Genomic DNA, 23,323 nt, shown 5'->3' on the forward strand with positions numbered 1-23,323 from the left:
TTAGTCTCAACAAATTGGGGTGAAAGTTATTTTTCGGAAATTTTACAAACAATGACATCAGTGCACACTGATGGCACATACAGTACTGAGTGATCCTCTTCCTGTTTGTGCATCAACAAAGGGCTACTGAGGTAAAATGTCACGTGAGATTAGATGCCAATGGCTGCGGCCTTTAAGAAACAGAACTTTTTGTGTTATGTCTATTAGTAGAGCCTCTATTTCAGGTTCTCTCTATTTTAACTGTAGTCCACTGGGGTCCATGTTCTCATACTAAAAGAGAACAACAAAGCAGCTGGTGGGTGACCTTCCACTCTCCCCGGTGAGCGCAGAGGAGGAGAAAGACGACATAGGCTGGCGCAACTCTCATGGTGCTCAAATACAAACCTCTCCCAGCCAACAGCTGCTTTGCACTATTTTGGTCTTAGGATTCACTGCAGCAATCCTCCAGACGAGTAACAATTTTCACACTCAAGGGGGAAGTACTGCGCTAAAATAAAACATACCTGTAAGCCTAGACAGACGACATGGAAGTAATGGGAGCCCCCTGTCTGATCTCTTCTCTGTCTAATAATTTTCTGCATTAATCTGTGAAATCATTTTAAAACTCTTCTTTGTCTAATAATAGGTTATTACACATTTATTGCACTTGGTGTTGGTTAATGAAATAGGAAAAAAAAAAAACAATGTCAGGACATCAAGACTTTGCAAAGTCACCTCTTTAATTAGAATTTATATCAGTAAGTTCCAAAAAATAATATATATTTATATATATACGTTTCAATATCATTAAGGTGTGTGGGACAGTTCATATCAAAACTTTCATCAACATTTTTCCATATTCAACCTTTAAAATGGAAACAATACATTGAAACCATTTAAAAAATGAGAAGATCACAATGACATAATGAAGATAAAAGCCATTTTAAACGCCGTATTTAACCCTTCCATGCTTCCTTTTATTTTTTGCTTTAATACAAGATTTACTGTAACTTTTTAGCTTAAAACATCTTGGCAGCTTTGATAGGGAAACAGCATAAAAGGGTTAAATCAAATGCTGTTTTACATGAAAACATCTTAAATACTACATTAAAAACAAAATGACAAAAAATCTTTACTGTTAAACAAATGCCAGATTTCATGAGTAACTTTTAATTGATGTAATATGGTCAGGATGGAATATGAACAAAAATAGAAAATAAAACTGAAAAACAGCCATTTACATAGCCAATAAGAGTAAATCAAAGAAGTTTCCCCCACCACAAAATAAATATTTCTTTAAAAGATATTATTCCTTTAAAAATAAGTCTGTTCAATTTGAAGATTAATCTCTCTTTTTAAATGACAAGCCATCACCCATTCTGATGCTCTTCTCTTCCCTCCTCCTTCCCTCTCACATACTCTCGCAGTCTGACAAAACCTCTGGGAAAACAGTCACCCTGTTACAGCCGAAATTCATGCTTCACACAACACATCCATAGCAAGCAGGATGTTCGAATCAATCAGCAAAAGTTGCAGTGCTGTAATTTTAGTCAAGGCCATTTAGTGTCCAACTGTTGACTAAATATATTCTTACTTTGTATATAAAATAAATCTATTTATATGTATACACTTGTCATTTAAATACTGGTGCAAATGCACCATGTCCACAATAATTGCAACCACATCCTCATGCACCCCCAGGCCAAAATAATGGAGAATAAAAGCAGATTTCCACAAAATTCCTAATTAAGACAGCATTTCAAAAAAAATCACATTTTCTGAGGTAAACCATAACACTGTTACAAATTCTTTAAAGGCAACCATCTCTACATTCGCATTTATTACCAGTGGGTTGACCTGAATGTATTCAACACAATTTAGCAGGCATAATATTGAGGCAGATACCGTTCTGCACATGTCAGGATCAGGGGTAGTGCAAGAGGTTTGGGGGGTTAGAGGGCACAGTTTCAGACCAGATTAAAGGTGCAAATTGTCACAACTAATCATTTCTCAAAAAATAAAAGCCATGCATTATAGCCTACAGTAAGTACAATATCAAACATACTGTCTATTCTTCAACAGAAAACACAATTTTACAATAATACAATATATCTATATATATATCTATATATATATATATATATATATATATATATATATATATATATATATATATACTTAAAAATCAAACCACACACTTTACTCTATTATTGTTTTCTCCATAGGATGTGTAAATCTTACAGTTAAAACTGTAGTGTACTTTAATTTTTATGTTTGGTTTTACAGGGGACTAGAGATATTTTCATCATCCTTAGCTACAGGTGCAGAAATAAAGAACACAAAACAAAGAAAAAACAAGAGGTCAAGACAAAGTCGTTAAACCAGTACCATGCACAGGCATGTCATGGATGAATCTCCTAAAACAGGAGCAAGAGATGTTAGACAAGGCTGTAGAGATGGGTAATGGAATAAGACTGGCAAATGTGCATGGTGTTTCGAACCAAGCAGAAAGCGGACACTGGTACACACTCCTGCTGCCCAAACACACTGGCAACCCACTGCACATCTCCCCTTTAAAACGTCAGTTGGTAAAATAGTAAGGCAGCTGTTCGCTTCCGTCAGCTAAAAGTGCATCTCCGAACATATCCAGTTAAGTCCCCCCATTCCACCCCTCCCCATAGCAGCGGGGTGGACATGCACTTGACTGGGTACGGCTTGGATCAGCAGATTCTTTTTCTTTCCCAACGACTGCTTGCTTCAGCTTTCAGAGCCCAAGCGAGTCACAAATCATCGCCGGAGGAACTGGGTTGGCTCAGGCCGAATGGTCCGGGTTTCGACTTTCCCCCATGATTTGCTCTAATTCCAGTCGTCCAGTCCTTTGCCTGTGTCTGAGTCTGACCGGTGCCATTTTGTTTTAAAGGCCATTGAAGCAACTGCGGAGAATTAGGGGCTATGCCGCTAGTTTTCATGAGCTCACTGAAGGGTCGAAACAGTTAGAGGATAAGTCATTATGTTGAATAACATTCAGGCACAGCTGCAATTACACGGCAAAAGTAAGGCAGACTACATTAGTTGGAAACTGACATGGGGCAAAGATCAGGGCCTATAGCAACCTGAAATCCTCGGAGTGCAAGAGTCTTACCTGAGTTTAATGTTCCGTCAAGTGAGGAAATGGACAAAAATAATTGCCAGTCCAATATTTATCAGCATCACTAGTATGACCAATATTGAGTTGGGACCCTGAAGAACCAGCGAAAGAGACAAAGCTGGAGATTAGCAACTGAATGTCGTGACAATCAAAATGACACCTGCTCTCATAATGCAATGGAAAATATTAGGCACGCACCAATATTACAATTTGAATTTTAATACCGAAAAGCCGATTATTATTTTCAAGTTGTGGCCAATATTAAAATTCTATGTTGTTCTTAAAAAATAAAAAATAAATAATAATCAACCAATATAGAATATTTAACTATGATCATTTCACAAATGTACTATTTCAATTACATTTGCCTTTGTGTCACAATCACTCAAATTAATAAATAGAAAACACTAAAAATTTAGAAACACTATTAAATGTATACTCAAGGATTCTCAAAATACAGTATTTTGTGATGCCTAAAATTGAGTGTAGCATTCAAATGATTGCTTTTCTTTTTTTTTCATTTAGTTTTATTGTAAAGACATAATATAGAATTTTAATACTGAGAGGATACAGATAATGTATAAAACATCTTTGAAAAATAGCATTTGTAATATATTGTAAAAGCACAGTCATATATTATATTGATAGTGATAAACACTGCCAAATGTAGTCATTTGAATGATATATGTCATGCATGTTGCAGCTACTTACTGACTCCTCCTCAACGATGTCAGTAGTAATTTCCATGCTGGCTTTCTTAGTTTCTGCTAGGCTCTTTGGCTTCAATGATTCCTGTTTCTTCAGTTTGGGTTCGGGTTTGTTCTCTTTGGCCATTACTGGTTTGGGGGTTGGTGCGCGGTACTGCTTTGCAGGTGGGGGCATCCTAGTATGAGCAGCTGTCGTTCCATGGTGTTCTTCATCCTCTGGATCATCGGGTGGCATCATCACCTCCGCCTTCACGTAGTATCCGTGATACTGGGAGTGCAGCTCACCGTTCCCAGGGCTGGAGGCATTGGCGACTGGCGCTGGCAGCTTGGAGGGTTTGGCTACAGGTACTACCTCCTGTTTTACTTCCTGTTTGTCTGATATCTTGGAAGTAGCCTTGGTGACACCTGCTGCCAGGCTGTCGGCAGCAGGGGACTTGTTTTCTTTAATGGCTTTTGGGGCACTTCTGTTAAAGAAGGGCTTTTTCTTGCTGAGGGGAGGTGAGGGGGGTGGGGTAGGACCGGGGCTTTGGGAAGGGGTCTGGGTTGGGGTTGTGCCTTTGCGATAAAAGTGCGGACTTCCTGAAGGCGATTTCTCTTTCTTTTCTTCTGGTACTTCTTTAATCTCAATGGGCTCAATGGAAAACCTCTGCTTGATATAGTCAGGGCCTTAAAATTGTATAAAAAAGTTAGAATTAGCTTTATATTTTATTTTATAATATTTTAGATTAATATTATATATTTTAAGATTCAAACCAAAATATGACTTCCTGTTATGAAAAAGGATATTGATTTCATACTGGAGAGGACACCAGGACTAAAAGCATGTTTATTATGCATTTTGAGAGACACAACAAATGAATAGGAAAATAAATCATCTATCAATATTCTTATGAAATATTAGATATTATAAAAAAAATCTGGCCAATTATTACTCCCATTACTACACTTCTTTTTCAACATGCTGTCCAAAAAGCACATTGATATGCAAATTAGGCACAGTGTATAGATAACATTGTGTTTAATGGAAAAAAAAACAGTTTATGGAAATTTTACACACATATTGCATAAAGTAAAATGGTATATCAAACAATTTTTTATATATCTTTCATAACATAGTTGAGAATCATCCTTATACAATGTTTGGTATAAAAATAATCCTGAAACCTAAAATTGATTGGTGATTTTTTTTTAATGCCATTGTTTTTGCCTTTCATGTGTATTCATGTAATTTTATTTTTTTGAAAAAGTGAGCCCTGGTGTCCTCTACAGAGCACATAGCAAAACATATGAATAAAATATAACTTTTCAAAAATATTATTTTCAATTTTTTTCTTATGCTCTAAACAATGTAAAAACGTGAAATAATTCTAAATTCACAAAGCTTTTTTTCTGGTTTTCAGGAGGCTATATATGCTGAGTTTCAGTTCATGTTTGTGAAATGTTTAATGTGTTCACAGAAAGGAAACTCAAATGGTAGAAAGCAACATCCTGTTTGTTTTCTTTATTTTACAAAAGCACAATGTTTTGTTTTCATTGTGAGTGTACACAAATAAAAGCAGACCTTTACAGTGATTCATTGTTAATAAGACAATAAGTGTTTAAAGTTGATTCTGCTGGTATAAGGAAACAGTTGAAGTGATCGCACTAGTGCGCACGCACAAACACAAAACTCATCAGTTCCAGCATTGCCAACTGGAGAGCGCAGTGAGTACTTTATCAAAATAAAATACAGTAAACCAATTATGAACGAGTCTGGTGTTGCAACTTAAGTACAAAGCCTTTAATTTATATAATAAATAATAGTTTAGCATTCAGACAAGTTACATCACAAATATGGAAATATTATGGAATATTTGGATTTGTGCCGAATGAGATAGGTAGGATACACAAGCACAACGCTCCTTTCCCAAGCAATTGAGGGCCCAAGTCTTTAAAGTATACTCCTTTGTCAGTCTGTGAGAGACTAATTCAGAGACAGTACATGACTACATCCGAACACTGAAAAACGCTGCCTTCGGAGGACACATTGCAAAGTAGGAAGGCATCAAGGCATGTCCGAATTTAATGTTAGCTTCAGTTTCTGTCTCCTGAGATGCCTTCACCTGTCTTTTTTTGAAGGCAGCATAGATGTATCCTTCGCTGGCCTTGATATCCCACAATCCTATGCATTCGATTCTGTGGCAGTTTAGCTAAAAAATAAAGATGGCTTCTGAAAGTTGTGGTTAGTGGTCCGTTTGTGTGTAAATATAAATTTTTGATCAACGTTTTCCACTTTTGATGTAATTTCTAGCGAGAAATAGCCACAGAAGTCTGCCTCAGAAGTCTGTACAAAATCAGTTTCGTGAGGTGCCTTCATGTACAAACATTGCTTTATAGGGCAGCAAGGCAACAAGTCAGCTGCCTAAATTTTTGGATGCAGCCAGGTCACTGTCTTTTTTCTGCTTTGTTTTCAATTGTGCAACTTACGGCATTCACTGTTTTTCTTCTGGTGGCCGGTTATCAAACAGCGTTGCATTGCTCTGGGCACCCCCTTCTGGATTGGGGGTGAATTGCCTGTGTTTGGTGTAAGGCCTTATGCACCGAACCGAGATGTCCATACAGTGAGGACATACATATACAAATACATGTATCGTTAAACCCCTAATAAACACAAGATTTTATATTTTTATTGAATTTTATACAGGCTGATTCTTAAACAAAGTAAAAATCAAAAATGACAAAAAGACATTGATGAATCTAAATGTGGCTTATCTCAAGAGTGCTGCTTGTGAATATCAAGCTCAGAATAAACTGCCAGCACAACAGATGCAATTTCACGTTTTCACAGTATCAGACGTTTAGTGTTTATGCAGGGACGGACAGTTTGCCACTTGCTTTATGATTTAAGTTTGAACTTCCAATCATTCTCCAGATTCTCCAGACCACAGGCCATGCCACAGTGGCCTCACAGCTGACACAGATGGGTTTTCTAGAACTTGTACTGGACCATGCCCAGGGCCAGACTGCAAATACAGTACAGACCAAAAGTTTGGACACACCTTCTCATTCAAAGAGTTTTCTTTATTTTCATGACTATGAAAATTGTAGATTCACACTGAAGGCATCAAAACTATGAATTAACACATGTGGAATTGTATATGGAATAATATACATAACAAAAAAGTGTGAAACAACTGAAAATATGTCATATTGTAGGTTCTTCCAAGTAGCCACCGTTTGCTTTGATTACTGCTTTGCACACTCTTGGCATTCTCTTGATGAGCTTCAAGAGGTAGTCTCCTGAAATGGTCTTCCAACAGTCTTGAAGGAGTTCCCAGAAATGCTTAGCCCCTTTTGGCCGATTTGCCTTCTGTCTGCGGTCCAGCTCACCCCTAAACCATCTCGACTGGGTTCAGGTCCGGTGACTGTGGAGGCCAGGTCATCTGGCGCAGCACCCCATCACTCTCCTTCTTGGTCAAATAGCCCTTGATGCCTTCAGTGTGACCAATGACCAGTGTGTCCAAACTTTTGGTCTTTACTTTATATCACACTTTTTATCAGCCTTTATACAAAGCTAAAGTGAGGAACAGCTCATCTGCAGACAGTCTTGACAACAAGCACTTATTATAATATATTATAATTTGACTATTACATATAACACAAACAGTGTAATTATAATTATTGTGAAATATGTAATTAAATGTATATATTGTGATTCTGGGGTACGATACTTGATAAATTGTCTATACAGTGTTTTTCCTTTTTGTATGCATTTAATAAACCTTTATAAATACATGGACTTTTTATTTGCTTTTGTTTATTGTTATATTGTTTTACGGGACAGTTTTTGTGATACAGTGAGGTCAAAATCTTTAGGATTCCATTATATGCTTTATCAATTTAATCTTCATAAAAAAATGAATAGTGTGAACTAAAAAGAGTCTGTCTCACTAATATAAACATTGGCTACTTTTAATACAATCCTCAAGATTTCAGAAACAAGATTTTGTAAGGATATTTTGAATAAAATGGAATAAAACCTTACTAGTCCAGAGCGATATTTACATATACTTCAATTCTGAATAATGCCCCCACCCAACAGGCAACAGATTTATCCTAAAAACAAACATTTTGCAGGCATTTCAAAAGTTTAAGGCTCTGATTGTTATAACTCACAGACAGCTACAACAGTAGTTAGACTAATGTTTTCCACTAAACAACAGCTTTAATCTCACTGTGACTATGCTGTCAGAACTGGCTAGTGTGCAGTTAACTGACAACTGAATCTTTGTTGTTGCTAATGTAATAGACAATTATTTCAATATTATTTATTTACATTAATTATATACTACACATTATTTATTTACAATACTTCAGCAACAAGGATTTTGAACAAGATATAGTTATCCACAAGGTGTAAAATATATTTAGCTTTTATTAGCAAGACGTCAGAGGCTGGACATGCAGATCAGCGATTGAGTTGGGGATGGGCATTTTAGGATTCCACTTTGAGTGTTTAGGAATTAACTCGAAACCATTTGGTAATGTATGGACAAATACCAAAGGCTTTTTGGCTTTAACAAGGCTTTATATGAGCAGAAAGAGGTCGAAGAAATGTGGTCTCACTGAATTGAGGTTAATGTGCTATTATATATCATATATTGCTGTGTGACCTTCACCTTCTTGTGTCATGTTGGCAGTTCTAACATATTAGTTAGGATAGTGAAATTAAATGTTTAATAATAAAATATACAGTCTGCCACACAGATTAAAAAATTTGACCATGAGCATTTTTTTTTCAATATTTGGAGGAATTAAAATCGGTCGGAACTGGGCTCAAATAATCTGCAGATCATTATGCAAATGGTATTCCTCCCCTTTGCTTGACAGGGAGGCAAAAAAAAGAGACACTTGACCCAGAAACAAAGAAAAGGACACAAAGGGAGCAACTAGGGAGGGGCGAAAGGGCGTAGAAAACATGTGCGTATGCATGACAGAAAGCGAATGTGCACGTGGATGGTGGGATACCTGGTTGATAGAAGTTGGGGGACAGTTCTCTGGACACTGCTCTGGCGATATCAGAGTCCTGGCTGGCAGACAGGGCCGCCTGGTCAGCTGCCTCTGCTTTGGCCCTGGCGTGTGCGGTTCTATGTAAAGCAAAGAGACAAAGCTGGAGTCAGACAGCATAGATGATAAGATATGGGAGGAGGATACATCATTTGAACATTGCTTCTAGCACTATCAGCCAGCAAAACTGCAGTGGCACTGTGCCGCTCACAACAAGCACACAATGATGCTTTCATTAAAAGAAACTAAGAAACAAGTTACTAGGCTGTGTACTGTTTTCATTTTCCTATTCACAAAAAAAGAAATAAAAATTAAATAAATACATACAGACATACATACATACAGAAACGCATATATAAATTTAAAACATATAGAAAGAGAAATAAAGAAAGTTTGATGTACACTACCATTCAAAAGTCTGGAGTCCGAAAGAGATGTTTCTCTTTTCTTTGTTTGTTTTTTTGCCTCAAAGGATGCACTCAGTTAATCAAAAGTGTATGTAAAGACATAATATGATAATGTTACAAAATATTTAAATTTCAAATAAATGCTGTTAACTATTGAACTAATATATATATATATTTATTTATATTTATTTATATTTATGACCCTGTACCACGAAACTAGTCTTATGTTGTTGGGGTATATTTTTAGCAATAGCCAAAAAAAAAACAAAAAAACAGTGTATGGGTCAAAATGATCGATTTTTCTTTTATGCCAAAAGCAATTGCAAAATTAAATAAAAAATATTTTGTACATTTCCTACCGTAGTTATCTCACAACTTTATGATTAGTAAAATGCATTGCTAAGAATTCATTGTGACACATTTAAAGACGTTTTTCTCAGTATTTGGATTTTTTTGCACCCTCAGATTCCAGATTTTCAAATAGTTGTATCCCTGACAAATATTGTCCGTCCTAACAAACCATACATCAACTGAAAGCTTATTTGTTCAGCTTTCAGATTATGTATAAATCTACATTTTTAAAAATTGACACTTCAGACTGGTTTTGTGGTCCAGGGTGGGTCACACACACACACACACACACACACACACACACACACACACGCACACACACACACACACACACACACACACACACACAAATAAGGAACAAATCTTCATATTACAGTAAAGGCTGGTGAAAATTCTGCTTTGACATCACAAAAATTAGCTACATTTTAAAATGAAATACAACCCAGTTATTTTAATTTGAAATAATTTAAGTTTAATAACTTTTGATGATAAACTTTTACATTTAACTTAGTATTTTATATCAGCCCAACAAGGCCTTAAATAACCCATTGGATGAGCACTTTTTAAGATGTACACATGCATGAGTCAGTAAAGAGAGAGTTATGTATACATATTACAATATAACTTCATATATTTAACTACAGACATGCAGTGCCATGAGCACTGGAAGGCCATCCAAACCTAATTTTAGTTTGTTTTACGTTTAACATTTAATACAGTGTGAACATTTTTGTAGGTTAACTCCTCAGTAAAACTACACCATTCTCCTTTTAGACAGTGGCCTACTTAATAAAATTCCTATCACATATACAGAGTAAAATAGGAATATCAGTGCTTTCACATAACTCATTATTTGTTAAACATTTAACCATTACTTTTTTTATCCTCTTTGCACAAGGCCATGTAGTCTTACTATGAATCAAGTCATAAGTGTTAGCTGGCTGTCATAAAAACATTCCAGACAAAGTATCTTTTGAAGTCCATCCACATTAGAACTGTTATGCTAAGCTTGCTTTTAAGGGATCATAGACTTTAACTGTGGGGAGGAGCTTTGTATTCATCACATTCTAAGAAGAGCTATGCCAATAATTTGAAATTCCAAAGCTCTGGTTGAATGAATTAAACTAGCTTTCTCTTTTCCTTCTAAAAAACAAACCTCAAGTAATAAGATGAAGATCTGCACTGCATATACATAGTACAATAAAATTGTGATGTATAGCACTAGTCCCCTGCTCAGAATTGCAATAACGGTGATAAATGAAACCTTAAATAGGAGGAAGATATACTGTAAGCTTGATTTAGAGAGTCATGTCATGATGTGATTGCACTAACACAGTGTCTGGTGTTTGGGATTAGTGCTTTATTATGGTTCAGTCCAAACCAACCTAGCACAGAGCAGCTCCTGACGAGATTCATAGCTCTCGGTAGCCAACACAGATCTAAATGAAACCGGTCACAAATGGGTCTCAAGAGCTAGCTTTAGCTTGAACAGCATTGCTTTTACAGTTATACTACTGTTCAAACGTTTGGGGCCAGTATAAGTGCATATATAATTTTTTTTCAGCAGGGGATGCATTAAATTGCAACCATTTTCAATACTGATGAAAAGAAATGTTTCTTGAGGTTCAAATCTGCATATTAGAATGATTTCCGAAAGATCACGTGACACTGAATACTGAAGTAATGATGCTGAAAATTCTGATTTGCCACTATAAATATATTAAAATAGAAAACAGTTCTTTTAATTTTTAATAATATGTCACAACATTACTGTATTTTTGATCATATGAACAAAAGAGACTTCTTTTAAAAACATTAAAACAACTTTCAGTCTGCAAACTATGCATTGTGAAATGAATTCTCTTAAAGGGATTGCAAACATGAGATAAAGATTATCAGTGAAAATTTATTTCAGTCTGTTCATAACATAAAACTACAGTATGACAGTATTAGACAGACTATTTTTATGGTGATTTTTGTGTTGCATCGAGAGAGAGAGAGAAAAAAAAGGCATAAGGGTTTGAAATAAGATGAAGGTGAGTGAAAAATGCTATTTTTGGGTGAACTGTCCCTGACTCTCAATGCAATAAACATTAAAAGATATCTATCACTTTATGCTGATTAGAATTTTAAACACTCAAGGCATATATAATATTAACAATATTAAGAGAGTAGCTATGTATTTGTCAGCCAAGTAATAAGCGGCACCTTCCCTACGTGTTAATGGACCTAATTTGATATTCTTTGGAGTCTGAGCCAAAGAACATCTCCTAGGTGACAGATGGAGCACTTGCAGAAATTCTGAGGGTTTTAATTTGGCAGTGTGTCCTCACATTCGCCCACTCTATCACACACAAGAGATCAGATGAAGATGTGAAGAGGATCACATCCTCCCCGCTTGAGCCTACAGCAACTCAACACGTGTCTTGATTCTGATCTGTCCAGTTAGCCTTTACATATGCACAGTTCTGTCTGTATCCTTATGCTGCTAGTTTATATGATGTTTTCAGACTACACTGATAATTAATATAAACATTCTAGGGCTGCAAATCACTCAAATATTAGAGCATGATTAATCTCATAATTTTTCTTTAGTTAAATTCGGTGCAAATTCCATATTTATCAAAATGAAACAAAACACAGCAGTGAAATAGGAAATCTTTTTTTTGTGTACAAAAAAAAATATATATATATATATATATATATATAAAATTTGGGGATAAATAATTCAAATAAAAGTAAGTATGCCTACTGAAACTTGTTAGTGTCAAATAATTTTTGCAATCAACAAATCACTACAAGATGCAGTGTATAAAGCAGATTACCATAAAAGAAACAATCCTCTACATAAACTGTTGCTGATGACAGAAGATTAAAAACGATGGATAATTTATTTATGGAATCCCCTCCATTAAAGCTTTGACCAGATCTAGAGAGTCACAAGATGTATAAATCTCTCATATGGAACTTTTTACAAAATCTTTAACAAAAAATGATCTATGGTAAGAATTGTTTTCACCAAAATATCATAGTTTTTACAGTCTTCTCACCACTGTCATTAAAAAAAGTATTAAATAAAATGACAAAGATATTCTTGTATAGAGATCCCATTTATAATTTACAATAATTGTAGCAATTCCAATATCTTGAAAGGAATTATTATTGCCGTGGTAAAAAAGAAAGTCTGTGCTGAAAGGATGAACATGCACACATACAAGCGGCTCTAATCCTGACTGCTCTAACAGATGATAACAGGACGCAGAGTGGCTACTGTATCAGTGACGGCTGCAAGACTATATTCTTGTCAGCGACTGAGAAGCCAACTCCTGCCTTGCCTTATTTAGTCAGGCTCAGTGCTGACACACAGTGCACACATGTGTGAGAGAGCACAGGCCTGAGAACCCCTCCACCCCTCTTTTCAAGACTCCTTCATGTCTATCCAAAGCCTTCTCAGGCTCTCCACACATTCCCTGAACCCTCACAGCACTTATCACTTCTCTGCGTAACAATCTTCAAAGGCACTGAGATATATTTTATTTATCCAGCAGCTCTAGGAAATATTAATATTTCATTAGCTACATGAACCGTGCACGCCTCGTTATAGCAGCTTTAATTAAAATTCATACTCTTTTAGCTATCAGAAAGAAGCACATGGTAACACATGGTAACATGTGCCATTATTTAATCACTATTTATATTTCACTTGACTTTCTTTTGTAGAACACAAAAGCAAGAATAACAGAGTAAGGAGGTCACTCCTGAAATTATAAGGAATAATGACTGGAGCTTTCAAGATTTAAAAAGCTTCACAAAAGTGATTCAGAAAAAGTTTTACAATAGCTTTGTTTGATGAACAGACTGAAATGTAGGTAATTTCTGATCAGATCAATGATTAAGTGAGCTGAAATCAAGAACCAGATCAGTCAGATCAGAGTCATTAAACCGAATCAATCAGATCAGCTTTGTGAACAGAATTAACTGTTTGGTTGAAAAGAATAATTCATTCACAAATCTGATATCGCTACTGAACTCAGAAGAAACGGAAGTGAACGTAAAGATTTTTTGCCAATTTCAAGCTTGACAGCCTCATTCCTCGTTCACTCATATTGAAAAACATGTGCAGGATATTTTATATTAATATACACATTCAGATTTTCGTGGCCCACTGAAGTCATACAAGTTTGAAACAACATAATGATGAAATGATTACATAAGTTTAATTTTGGGGTGTACTGTCCCTTTAAGCATTAGTTTGTCATCCTTACTACTCTTTGATGCATGATGCAAGAGGAAGACAGTTCTGAGGAGCAAAAATGAATAACTACATATGTGTCTCAAATTGAAGAGAAATTAATATTGAACAAGTGAGAAACCTCTCCTAGATCAGAATCTGCTTCAACACCAGCACTTTACACCAGCACTAGCACTAGCCTATAAGCTAACATGTCCCTACATGAATCATTCTGAGGTACCTCTCAGCTCACACAACATTACCGAGTCCCTGTTTAGCACACTCTGAGATTCACAACCTGCTTCAACTTGCAACAATCGATTTGTGCCTTCAGCCAGCGCTGTTGATGAATTACAAGAGTAAAGAAATTACGTTTTTGTGGTTTTCTGGAGTGGGGAAACGTGTTGTTGTGTTTAGAAAACAATATCGGACATTTCCTCCACAATTCCACGTGTGACTTAATCGATAAATATGTGTTATAGACGGATATAAAAAGAAGAACTGATGGTAATTCAATCCCAGAGGAATGAAGCAGCTTTGCCTTTGCAAACGCATTTCCCATTTAATTTACACATACCACCAAAATTACATAAGTATCTCCTTTGAGCTATACACATCTATTCTCAACCTCTTTTAGGAACATATATGCCTTTTAATTGTTGTAATGAGCAGTAATGCATAAAAGTATCGCACAATTTCTCTAAAATTGTTTAAATGATTATAAACATGACAACTGGCACCACGACTCCTCTGTGACTTCATTCAGGACATCCTGTTGGCCCTGCATTGATTATGTGATCAGTATGAGAGCTATGGCCAGGGGGCATGTGATGGCACTTATGCAAACAGACTGTTCAATGGGGATCTTCTGCACAACAGTTGAAAAAAATGCCTGGTCTCCTCCCTGCCACGTTTCACTCAATTATATGAGAGTGAATGAGCAGCCTTCAACTCCTGCATGCAAGGTGCTTTGTTGGTTGGAGTAATGCAAATTATTGTGACCAATACTGTTGGTTAGATGAAGAAAATGTATGTTTTATGTGCAAGTAAAGAAAGAAAAAAAAGAGTTTAGAAAGAAAGTGGAATAAATCTTTAAGATGCAATTGATTGTGTGGTGTAGGATTGAACTGGAGGAAGTATTAACCTTGAGGTGGCAATTTCTACTTTTGTGCGGGCAATGGCAGACGCTCTTATGGCTCCTTCAACAGCACGGTCCACTTTCTGCTTCGTCTTGGTGTTCTTGAGGGGAATAAGCTGCTTCTTGATGCCACGCACCAAAACATTATTTTTATACTTCCCCTCTTCTTTCGTCCCATCAGGGAATATCGTGCACCCGTAGCCGTGGCGTTTGTTGTTTATCCACTCGCCTTCGTATTTCATCCCATTTGAGCGCTCGCTGACACCGAAACCATTCCGCTTGTCATTCTTCCACTCGCCCATGTATGACTCAGTGGTGGTGGCATCGACATTGTCCTCAGCTGGCATGTACTCATCGGCCCCTTCTCCATCTCCAAAACTAATGGTGGAGTTTGCATCGCTAGAGCTGATGCGGCTCATGGTGGCGTCACTTCGTGCTGAACTGCGCTTGCTGGATATGGAAGAACGGGAGTCTGACTTCCTCAGCTGCTTGAGGCTCCCGAACAGCGAACCCCGTCTGAAAAGGCCCTTTTTTTTGCCGGAGCCCACTTCGCTGTCGCTGTGGAAGTTCAGGACGAAGCCGCCCCGGGTGCCAGCGGGGCTGTCGGACATGTGGTCGTGAAGTACCGAGCCGTTACTCTGCTCGCTGCGGAGGGAGGCCAGCGAGGTACGCAGTGGGGAGCGGATGACAGTGGCCATGCCGTAAGGCACGCTCTGACGTACGCCATAGCCGTGTCGCATGCCGCCCATCCACTGGCCCTGGTACGTACCTGGCAAAGGGATTAGAGAGACTTTATTCTAGATATTGCATAACACATAATACAGGGATTATAAATAAAATAATACACCAGAGGAACTCACACGTCAGGGTGCTTTGATGTTTTTTAAGCATTGTTTAGAATTATAAATAAAAATCCAAGCTAATTAGATTAAATGATGAATTCACTTCAATAATTAATACAAAATCATTATTTAAATAAAATGTATTAATTAATATTAATATTTTATTTCTTGCATTTATTTTTTGCATTCCATGAATACTTAAAACAGTATCAGTAATTAAACTTCTCAAATTATATCCTAATATATTTTATTCTATTAAAAGGCTGAATTTAAAGATAAAGAGTTTGCTGGATGGAAGCATCCACTTAGTAACAAATCACTCTTAAAAAACAATTTACCATCAGGAACCAAGATTCTTATCATTCAAAACACAATTCTGTTCGTATTGTTTTTGAAGGAAGTCACTTATGCTCAACACGGCTGAATTTATTTGATCAAAAATACAATAAAACAGTAATATTGTGAAATATTATTACAAAGTAAGTGTTTTCTGTTAATAATATATATGAAAATTTAATTTGTTCATTTACCGGTAATGGCAAGGCCATTACTCCAGAATTCGGTGTCACATGATCCTTGAGAAACGTCTTTTTATGCTGATTTGGTGCACAAGAAACATTTCTTATTATTATCACCAGTGTTTAATATTTTTATGCAAACCGTGATTCTTTGATGAACAGAAAGTTTAAAAGAACAGTATTAATTTGAAATAGAAACCTTTTTGTAACATTGTAAATGTCTTTACTGTCACTGTTATTCATTTCTGTCAAAATAAATGAATGAATAACTGACCCCAAAAAATGTAACTGATTTGTATGTCCTCACTATTCGATACAGATATAATATAGATATATAGCGCTGGTGCTATAGTCATAATCTAGGGGAAAAGTTTTTTAATCGGAACTTCATCAAATATACAAAGTGTTAAAATGCATAAATATAATAACACCAGATTATAATTGAATAAATTATTTTCAGGCTAGTAATATACAGGTGTTATCCTATCCGCACTATGACGCTGAAGTGATGAAGTGAACAGCTCTCCCTTCTATATCAGACCTAACAGCTTCAACAGCAGAGCCAGCACTATTTTAAAACATGGAAGTAATCTGAGCCGTTGTGAAGTTTGTGACTCCAGCCAACCATAACTCTTATTTATTCACCTATTTATCCACTCATTCCTTGTGATTCTGCATATGCTCTGCACTGTCTCTATAGCAGTAATGCTGAGAAGCTAACATTCCAATAATAGGTAAAGAGGCGAAAGAAGTGACTTATGATATACAGAGTTCAGAAGAGCCTATTTTCAGGATTCTTTGCAGAAGAAGAAATTAAGTTATGAGTAAGCAGTAATGTATGACCCTACCTCATAAATTCGACAGTAGGCCCAACTTTCTGACGCCAGCACGTTTCAAGATAACTTCATTGCCCTTGCCAAATATAATTTTACCCCAGATTTAAATTTCTTCTTAGAAGACTTCATAATATATTACTACGCAATCTAAAAACTATTTGAATAGTGATGCTGTTTAATCACTTTGTAATTTAGTGACATTTAATTAAAAAATCTTAATATAAGCTAATCAGTTTTGACTATATTTCAGTATTTTAATAATGAGTGAAACATGGTCACTGTATATTAAAGTGATAGCTCACCCAAAAATTTTAATCCATTCCTCCCTCATCCTTTCGTTGTTCCAAACATGTATGTGTTTTTTTTTCCTTCTGTTGAACACAAAATAAGACATTTGAATAAATGTTGATGGTAGCCATTGACTTCCATAGCATGAAAAAATACTATGGAAGCCAATACCATCAACTGTCTGGTAACCCATATTACACAAATTTTCCCAAATTCTTCAAAATATCTTCTGTGTACAGCAGAAGAATTAAATTCATACAGGTTTGGTTCGGCATTGGGGTGTGAAAATAATGAAATTCATTTTTGGGTGAACTACTCCCAGAGTGTATACTGTACACTATATGAACAAGTGAATTAAATTAACAGGTGGCCAATACCTCCATTTTACGATTTAACTTCCAACAAATGACAGCACAGAATATTCATGTGGCACAAATATTTTGCAAAATAAATAAGCAGAGACAAGAACTCTTCTGCTGGTTTACTAGTCTGCTCAAAGAGCTTTGATTTGACATGTTGCAGATATAACTATTATTAGCCATGACCTCTGTGAGCAACTTCTGCTGACCATTCCACATATATGCCATACATCAACTCAATTGCATGGACAAGCTGTTCATAAATCTATAGCCCATTATTCAGGGGCAAAACATAGGCATTATAAATAAACCAAGCACTACAAGACGCAATCTTGTTTGATCTTTCACAAAAATGGAAGAAAAATAATCCTTCTATTATTCATAAGAGGCATTTGTTTTATAGTGATGTATTATAAAACAGAGAAATGATTTCACTCGACAGCGGTATCAAACACACGCAAGACTTTAAAGAACATTAAATAGGTCAAGTGATGTTTAGCTGCACTCACCCCCATCTCCGTATGTCTCGACCCCATATCCATCTTGCAGTCCATTACTCCATGTGCCTTCATACCTGGCAGGTGTATTGAGACTCTGGCGAACCCCATACCGACCCTTAAATCCGTGACTCCACTCCCCGCGGTACAGCCACCTCCCCTTGGACTCCACGCCGAGCCCGTGCCGTTTCCCCTGCGCCCAGTAACCATTGTATGTATTCCCACTGGGCCAGGTGTACACCCCGACTACCTCAAACCCGTTGGACCAGGACCCGGAGTATTCGCCCTGGCCTTTGGGGCCGGTACAGATGCCGTGTCCGTGGGCTTTTCCGTCCTCCCATCCACCGCAGAAAGTGCCGCCATCGTCGAAGTCAAACCGTCCGCCCGTCATTCAGATGAAGGGTACAAATGAAAGTGTTTGCGTCTCGATGGTTGGTAGTATGTCGGATGCTGAACAACTACAACAATAAAACGGGGGAGGTAAATTTCAGACTGCGGACGCAGTGGTGTGATGCGGTGGTGTCTGGTGGAGATGGGTGAGCGCGCGCATTGTTGGGAGTGTCGGCGGTGACTGAGAAGAGGATCGCGCGCAGCCGCCGGAGCCGCAGCCGCTGTCACTGTCGCCGTTCTTGGCTTCTGTTTTATGAGAGAGGAGACAGGAGCCCAAAGCCGGGCGAGAGACACCCAACTGATGACGTCAGTACTACAAGCCCGCCCTCTCGTTGGACCACATTCATATCGTCTCTCATTAGGTTGGGCGAAAGATGGAAGTTTAAGTTTTTGATCATCAGAAACAGGGGCGCTGCACAAGATCCCGAGCCCTATGCATAATGCCCCCCACTCCCCCCCCGAAAATATATATTCCAGACTTTTCAAGGGCCCTCTCTTCCTTTGGGGCCCTGGTAATCAGTACTGGTTTTATCCCCAGTCCGACACCCCTGATCAGATATAGAGAGATTTTGTTTCGCATAACCATATTTTCTAAATATCCTATTTAAAAATAATAATAATAATAATTAATTCCCTTTGAAGTGTATTCTTTGTAGCCTAATCTGTGTGTTTTTTTTTTTTTTTTTACTAATTTTCTATATGATATTTCTGCACTTAGCCTATACGGTTTAGCAATAATTGTAATTGTTTACATGCCAACTCTGGTGACTCTAGATGATAGATATCAGTTAAACGTATCCTAGTAGCTTATGGAAAGCTCTACAGTAATATCACATTGTTGACAGCTATGTTGAGCAAATTTCATAATACATTTTGTTGTGACAAAATGGGCTGCAAGACAACCTTGAGATTTATGGATGTGGCATAGACTTTTATTGTTTCTAAATTCACCCTCCAACAGTCAGACCAATTTAGTCCGCAATTAGGTCTATAATTATGCAGCTTACCTTGGCCATAACTTGTGCCACATCATTGTAACTAGTCAAGAAAACAGTGGTAATGTTGTCACAATAAAATAGCCAACCACTGTCACGATCAGATGTGGCCACGTTTGTCCCAGGTAGATTTATAACAGCTTAGGTGGTAATGATTGGCCACTATGCTTTTATAACTAAAAATAGAGCTTGAAAATGTATCATTTATCTGTGGAATCAAATTCATTTAGGCTACAGGACTGCCAAGACATTTCAGCAGTATGTTGCCTTGCAGAAAGCAGTTTCTGTGTAGACTCAGATGATGTCAGACATTTGCTGAAAGATGAATGAACTTGTGCCATGCAAAAGGTGACAAAGAACGTCATCAGTCCTTAGAATAGAAACACTGATCCATGTACACAGTATTATACAACAATGCTAAAACAATGAATGCAGAAGTAAATAGTCTACTCTGTGGTAAGTTACTTAGCTGAATGCAGAAGTAGTCTGCTGCTGTTGTAAGTTACTTAGCTGAATACAGAAGTACATAGTCTACTGTTGTGGTAAGTTAAAGATAAGCTTTAGTTAAAAGACTTGCGGGTGACACTTGTCAATTGTCATTATTGAAATCTTTATATTCTAACATATTTTATATAAGTCAAATAATGATTTTAATTTGAAAATATACATTTTTGGTTATACTTATTTGATCAATTCTTACTATTAACTAGTTGCTTATTAGCATGCATATTAGCATATTGGCTTTTTATTAGTACTTATAAAATACATATTAATGCCTTATTCTGCAGGACCATATTTTAGATCCCTTAACCCTACCCTACCCCACACCTAAACTTAACTACTTTACTAACAGTTAAAAAGCAGTAGTTTATTGAGGCAAAATTGCAGTTAGTTAGTAAATGAGAATTGGTCCCCAAACTAAAGTGTGACCAAATGTTTACTCGACTTAACTCTAATCAGATTTTTACCCAATAGAATGCTGTTGTATTTTCAGGGGCCTCCTGTAACTAATATGTTGAATAATTCTTAGTAACAGGTCAGGTGTTGGTGAGTATGAATTAAATCTCACAATGTAGTTGAACAAAAGAAAACAAAAAAGATAAAAAAAAAAAAGAATGCCAATAGTGACCCCTGGTGTCTATTCTTCTGGCTCTTCGCTCTCATCCTCTACATACAGTGTGTCCTTGTTCAGAGGCGAAGTTTTTAATATAGAGTTCGGTAAGAATTAGGTCAAGATTAATTTTTGTGACAAGTATAAAATATATCTGAAAACATCAAGACAGCTATAGACTATTGATATGCGAATCTACAACATTATGTTTATTAATAAAAAAAATGTGTATAACGTGAGTTGTTTTGCTTCAGTTATTTCATTGTTAAAAACAATAAAATATGCTTTACGGTCCACGAAAAAGTAACAGTTTGCTTCAGACCATGTTTCCTCCAGGTTTGTTTTCAGCGCTAAAAATAACTAAAATAAAATAACAAACCATAGATATACAAAAACTCACTTGTAACAACATAGACAAATACACAACAAACGAAATTAATTAATAAAATACAAAAATACAAACCTTTCACAATATAACACCCCCCCCCCAGGCCAGGATCCAGCAGGACATTTTACCACAATACACCACAAGATGTCAGTGTGTGCTTTGTACATTTCCCATTGTGTGTAGAGTAAACCTAAACGTCGTTACACCTCTTTTATGAGTTATGAAAATCTATAAATACAGATTTCCTCTCTTATGCCTTATTTTGGACATTATTTGAAGGACTGTTCAAATAATTTAGAAAATACTATAACGTGAAACAGGCCTCTTTGGTTCCGTTTGGACAAACATTGTTATGATGTCCATGGCCTTTTCCCAAAAAGGAAAATGACTTTTTTTTTTTGTTGTTACAGCAGAACAACAGAACAGTTAAATTATTCTTCCTTGCATCATAAACAAAAAATGACAATTTAGAATCACTTGCAAACTGACATTGGCTTAAATGAACGTTCACCCCAGGAGCTGATTCGGTTGTATCATGGTCGTCCAATAGTTGGCAACATGGTTATCCAATCCAATATTTTTCTTATATTTATGTCCACCTGAAAAAATAAAGCACACCAGCTGGTCGTTTAAGACATGTTCCGTGCCTCTCTCTAGGCAGTAGTTCATGGTGGGTCTCTGTTTGGGGGCACTGCAGAGAGCTCATGCCTCAAACGGGAGGGAAACAGAACAGCAAGCCAACAATAACACTCACTGAGCATTTAGCTTGAACCAAGACAAAACCAGGGCTGCCAGTATATTCCAGAGGGCACTGCAAAACCAAATATTCCTATAGATACACCTATCAGTGCACTCTTTATTAAAATGAGACTTTGTAGGAGACATGAATACCAAAGGGCCTGTGTTAGTTTATGCCTAATGAAATTTTAACAGGGTAAGCAATATGAAAAAGTCTTATCAAGACATAAAAAGATAATTTTACATGCCATATTGCTGTGGGTTTTTCCCAGCAACCCACCAAAGCTCATATGTTACCTTACATCAAGGACAAGACGTCTAAGATTGGGTGCTCAAATATCTCAGAAAAACAGTGGAAGTGCTGAACTGGTTTTCTTTCCCTGCAGAAACAATGTAACTGATCGTGTACAGTTGGCATGGACTTTGACTTGTGTGAAAGTAAGATTTGCTGTATTCTGTGTAAGTGTGCAAGAATACACATGCACTGAATGAATAGATACAGAGACATCTAAAATATTCTTTCTCTGTCGTTGCTCTTTATCTTTTTCTGTTGTTTCTCTATAATGTTGGTCAGTATCCGTTTGGTAAACAATTCATCATGTGCATGAAAAGTACAATAGAACTGCACAGTGCTGCCACAGTTATACGCTACACAAACATAAGACAAAATCTGGTTTGGAAGTTTCATTGTAAATTGCTGTTGAGCTGATTTACTGTTGCTCCTTATCGCACCCCTTGTATCAGCTTGAAAAACATAGTTAAATGACATCATCTCTTTTTTGAAACTATGATTTCAGCCAGCTGAGTTCTGGCAACTATGAGTTCTTGCCATTATGTCAGCTGTTATTGTTTAAACAATCCTTTATATTGTTAAAACAAGGTTGGCTGTTAACATCTCCTTTCATTGCTGTGACAAGAGAAAAATTTTGTATTGCTTATTTATAATATACATTTTTTAGTCATTGTTTCATTTTATAGATTTTGCATGTCATCATATTGTGTCATTCCTATAAACAGTTGTAGTGGTGGATGATGATATCGCCAAGTAATAATCTTCTGTGTTAATAGTATGAACATTTGTAAATGCCGTCTGTTAGTTCTATTTTTGTAGTGCAATTCTATATATGGTACTGAGAGCTCTTTTATTTTCTGGCATACATGTGAATTGAGGGAGAAAAAAGATGTTGGAATGCCAATAGAATTGTTAAACACTCACACACATACACTTATTCTGCTCTCACTGAAATTCATACCTACAGTGCAACCCTTTGTTACGATGTATCAGAAGGTTCTGGAGATAGATTCAGACATTTATATGTATATTAATGCATTTGGCTTTGATCCAAAGCAATTT

The 23,323-nt window shown here is 36.7% G+C and overlaps 1 protein-coding gene across 3 annotated transcripts; it reads right to left on the reverse strand.

The window, feature by feature from the left end:
* Window positions 1-698: 698 nt before the first annotated feature.
* On the reverse strand, window positions 699-18,998 carry LOC113117791 (junctophilin-1-like). Of its 3 annotated transcripts, none has more exons than XM_026286730.1 (6): window positions 18,360-18,998; window positions 15,014-15,776; window positions 8,842-8,960; window positions 3,839-4,500; window positions 3,122-3,219; window positions 699-1,419 (listed from the first exon to the last, which is right to left on the reverse strand). In XM_026286730.1, the coding sequence occupies exons 1-5, from the start codon at window positions 18,736-18,738 to the stop codon at window positions 3,139-3,141; spliced, it is 2,004 nt and encodes a 667-aa protein (XP_026142515.1). In that variant the 5' UTR covers window positions 18,739-18,998; the 3' UTR covers window positions 699-1,419; window positions 3,122-3,138. The 3 variants fall into 3 exon arrangements, with proteins under 3 accessions (XP_026142515.1, XP_026142501.1, XP_026142506.1); XM_026286716.1 differs by lacking the exon at window positions 699-1,419 and adding an exon at window positions 2,162-2,955; XM_026286721.1 differs by lacking the exon at window positions 699-1,419 and adding an exon at window positions 2,162-3,013.
* Between the last annotated feature and the right edge of the window lie 4,325 nt (window positions 18,999-23,323).

The sequence above is a fragment of the Carassius auratus genome, chromosome 2 (assembly GCF_003368295.1).
Source record: "Carassius auratus strain Wakin chromosome 2, ASM336829v1, whole genome shotgun sequence".
NCBI lineage: Eukaryota > Metazoa > Chordata > Actinopteri > Cypriniformes > Cyprinidae > Carassius > Carassius auratus.

Excerpts from the sequence above, each read along its gene's own strand:
- LOC113117791 (XM_026286730.1), bottom strand. The coding sequence starts at position 18,738 with ATGACGGGCGGACGGTTTGACTTCGACGATGGCGGCACTTTCTGCGGT. Across the intron at positions 15,777-18,359 it reads CGAGACATACGGAGATGGGG|GTACGTACCAGGGCCAGTGG; the intron begins GTGAGTGCAGCT and ends TCCCTTTGCCAG. Across the intron at positions 3,220-3,838 it reads ACATCGTTGAGGAGGAGTCA|GGTCCCAACTCAATATTGGT; the intron begins GTAAGTAGCTGC and ends CTGGTTCTTCAG.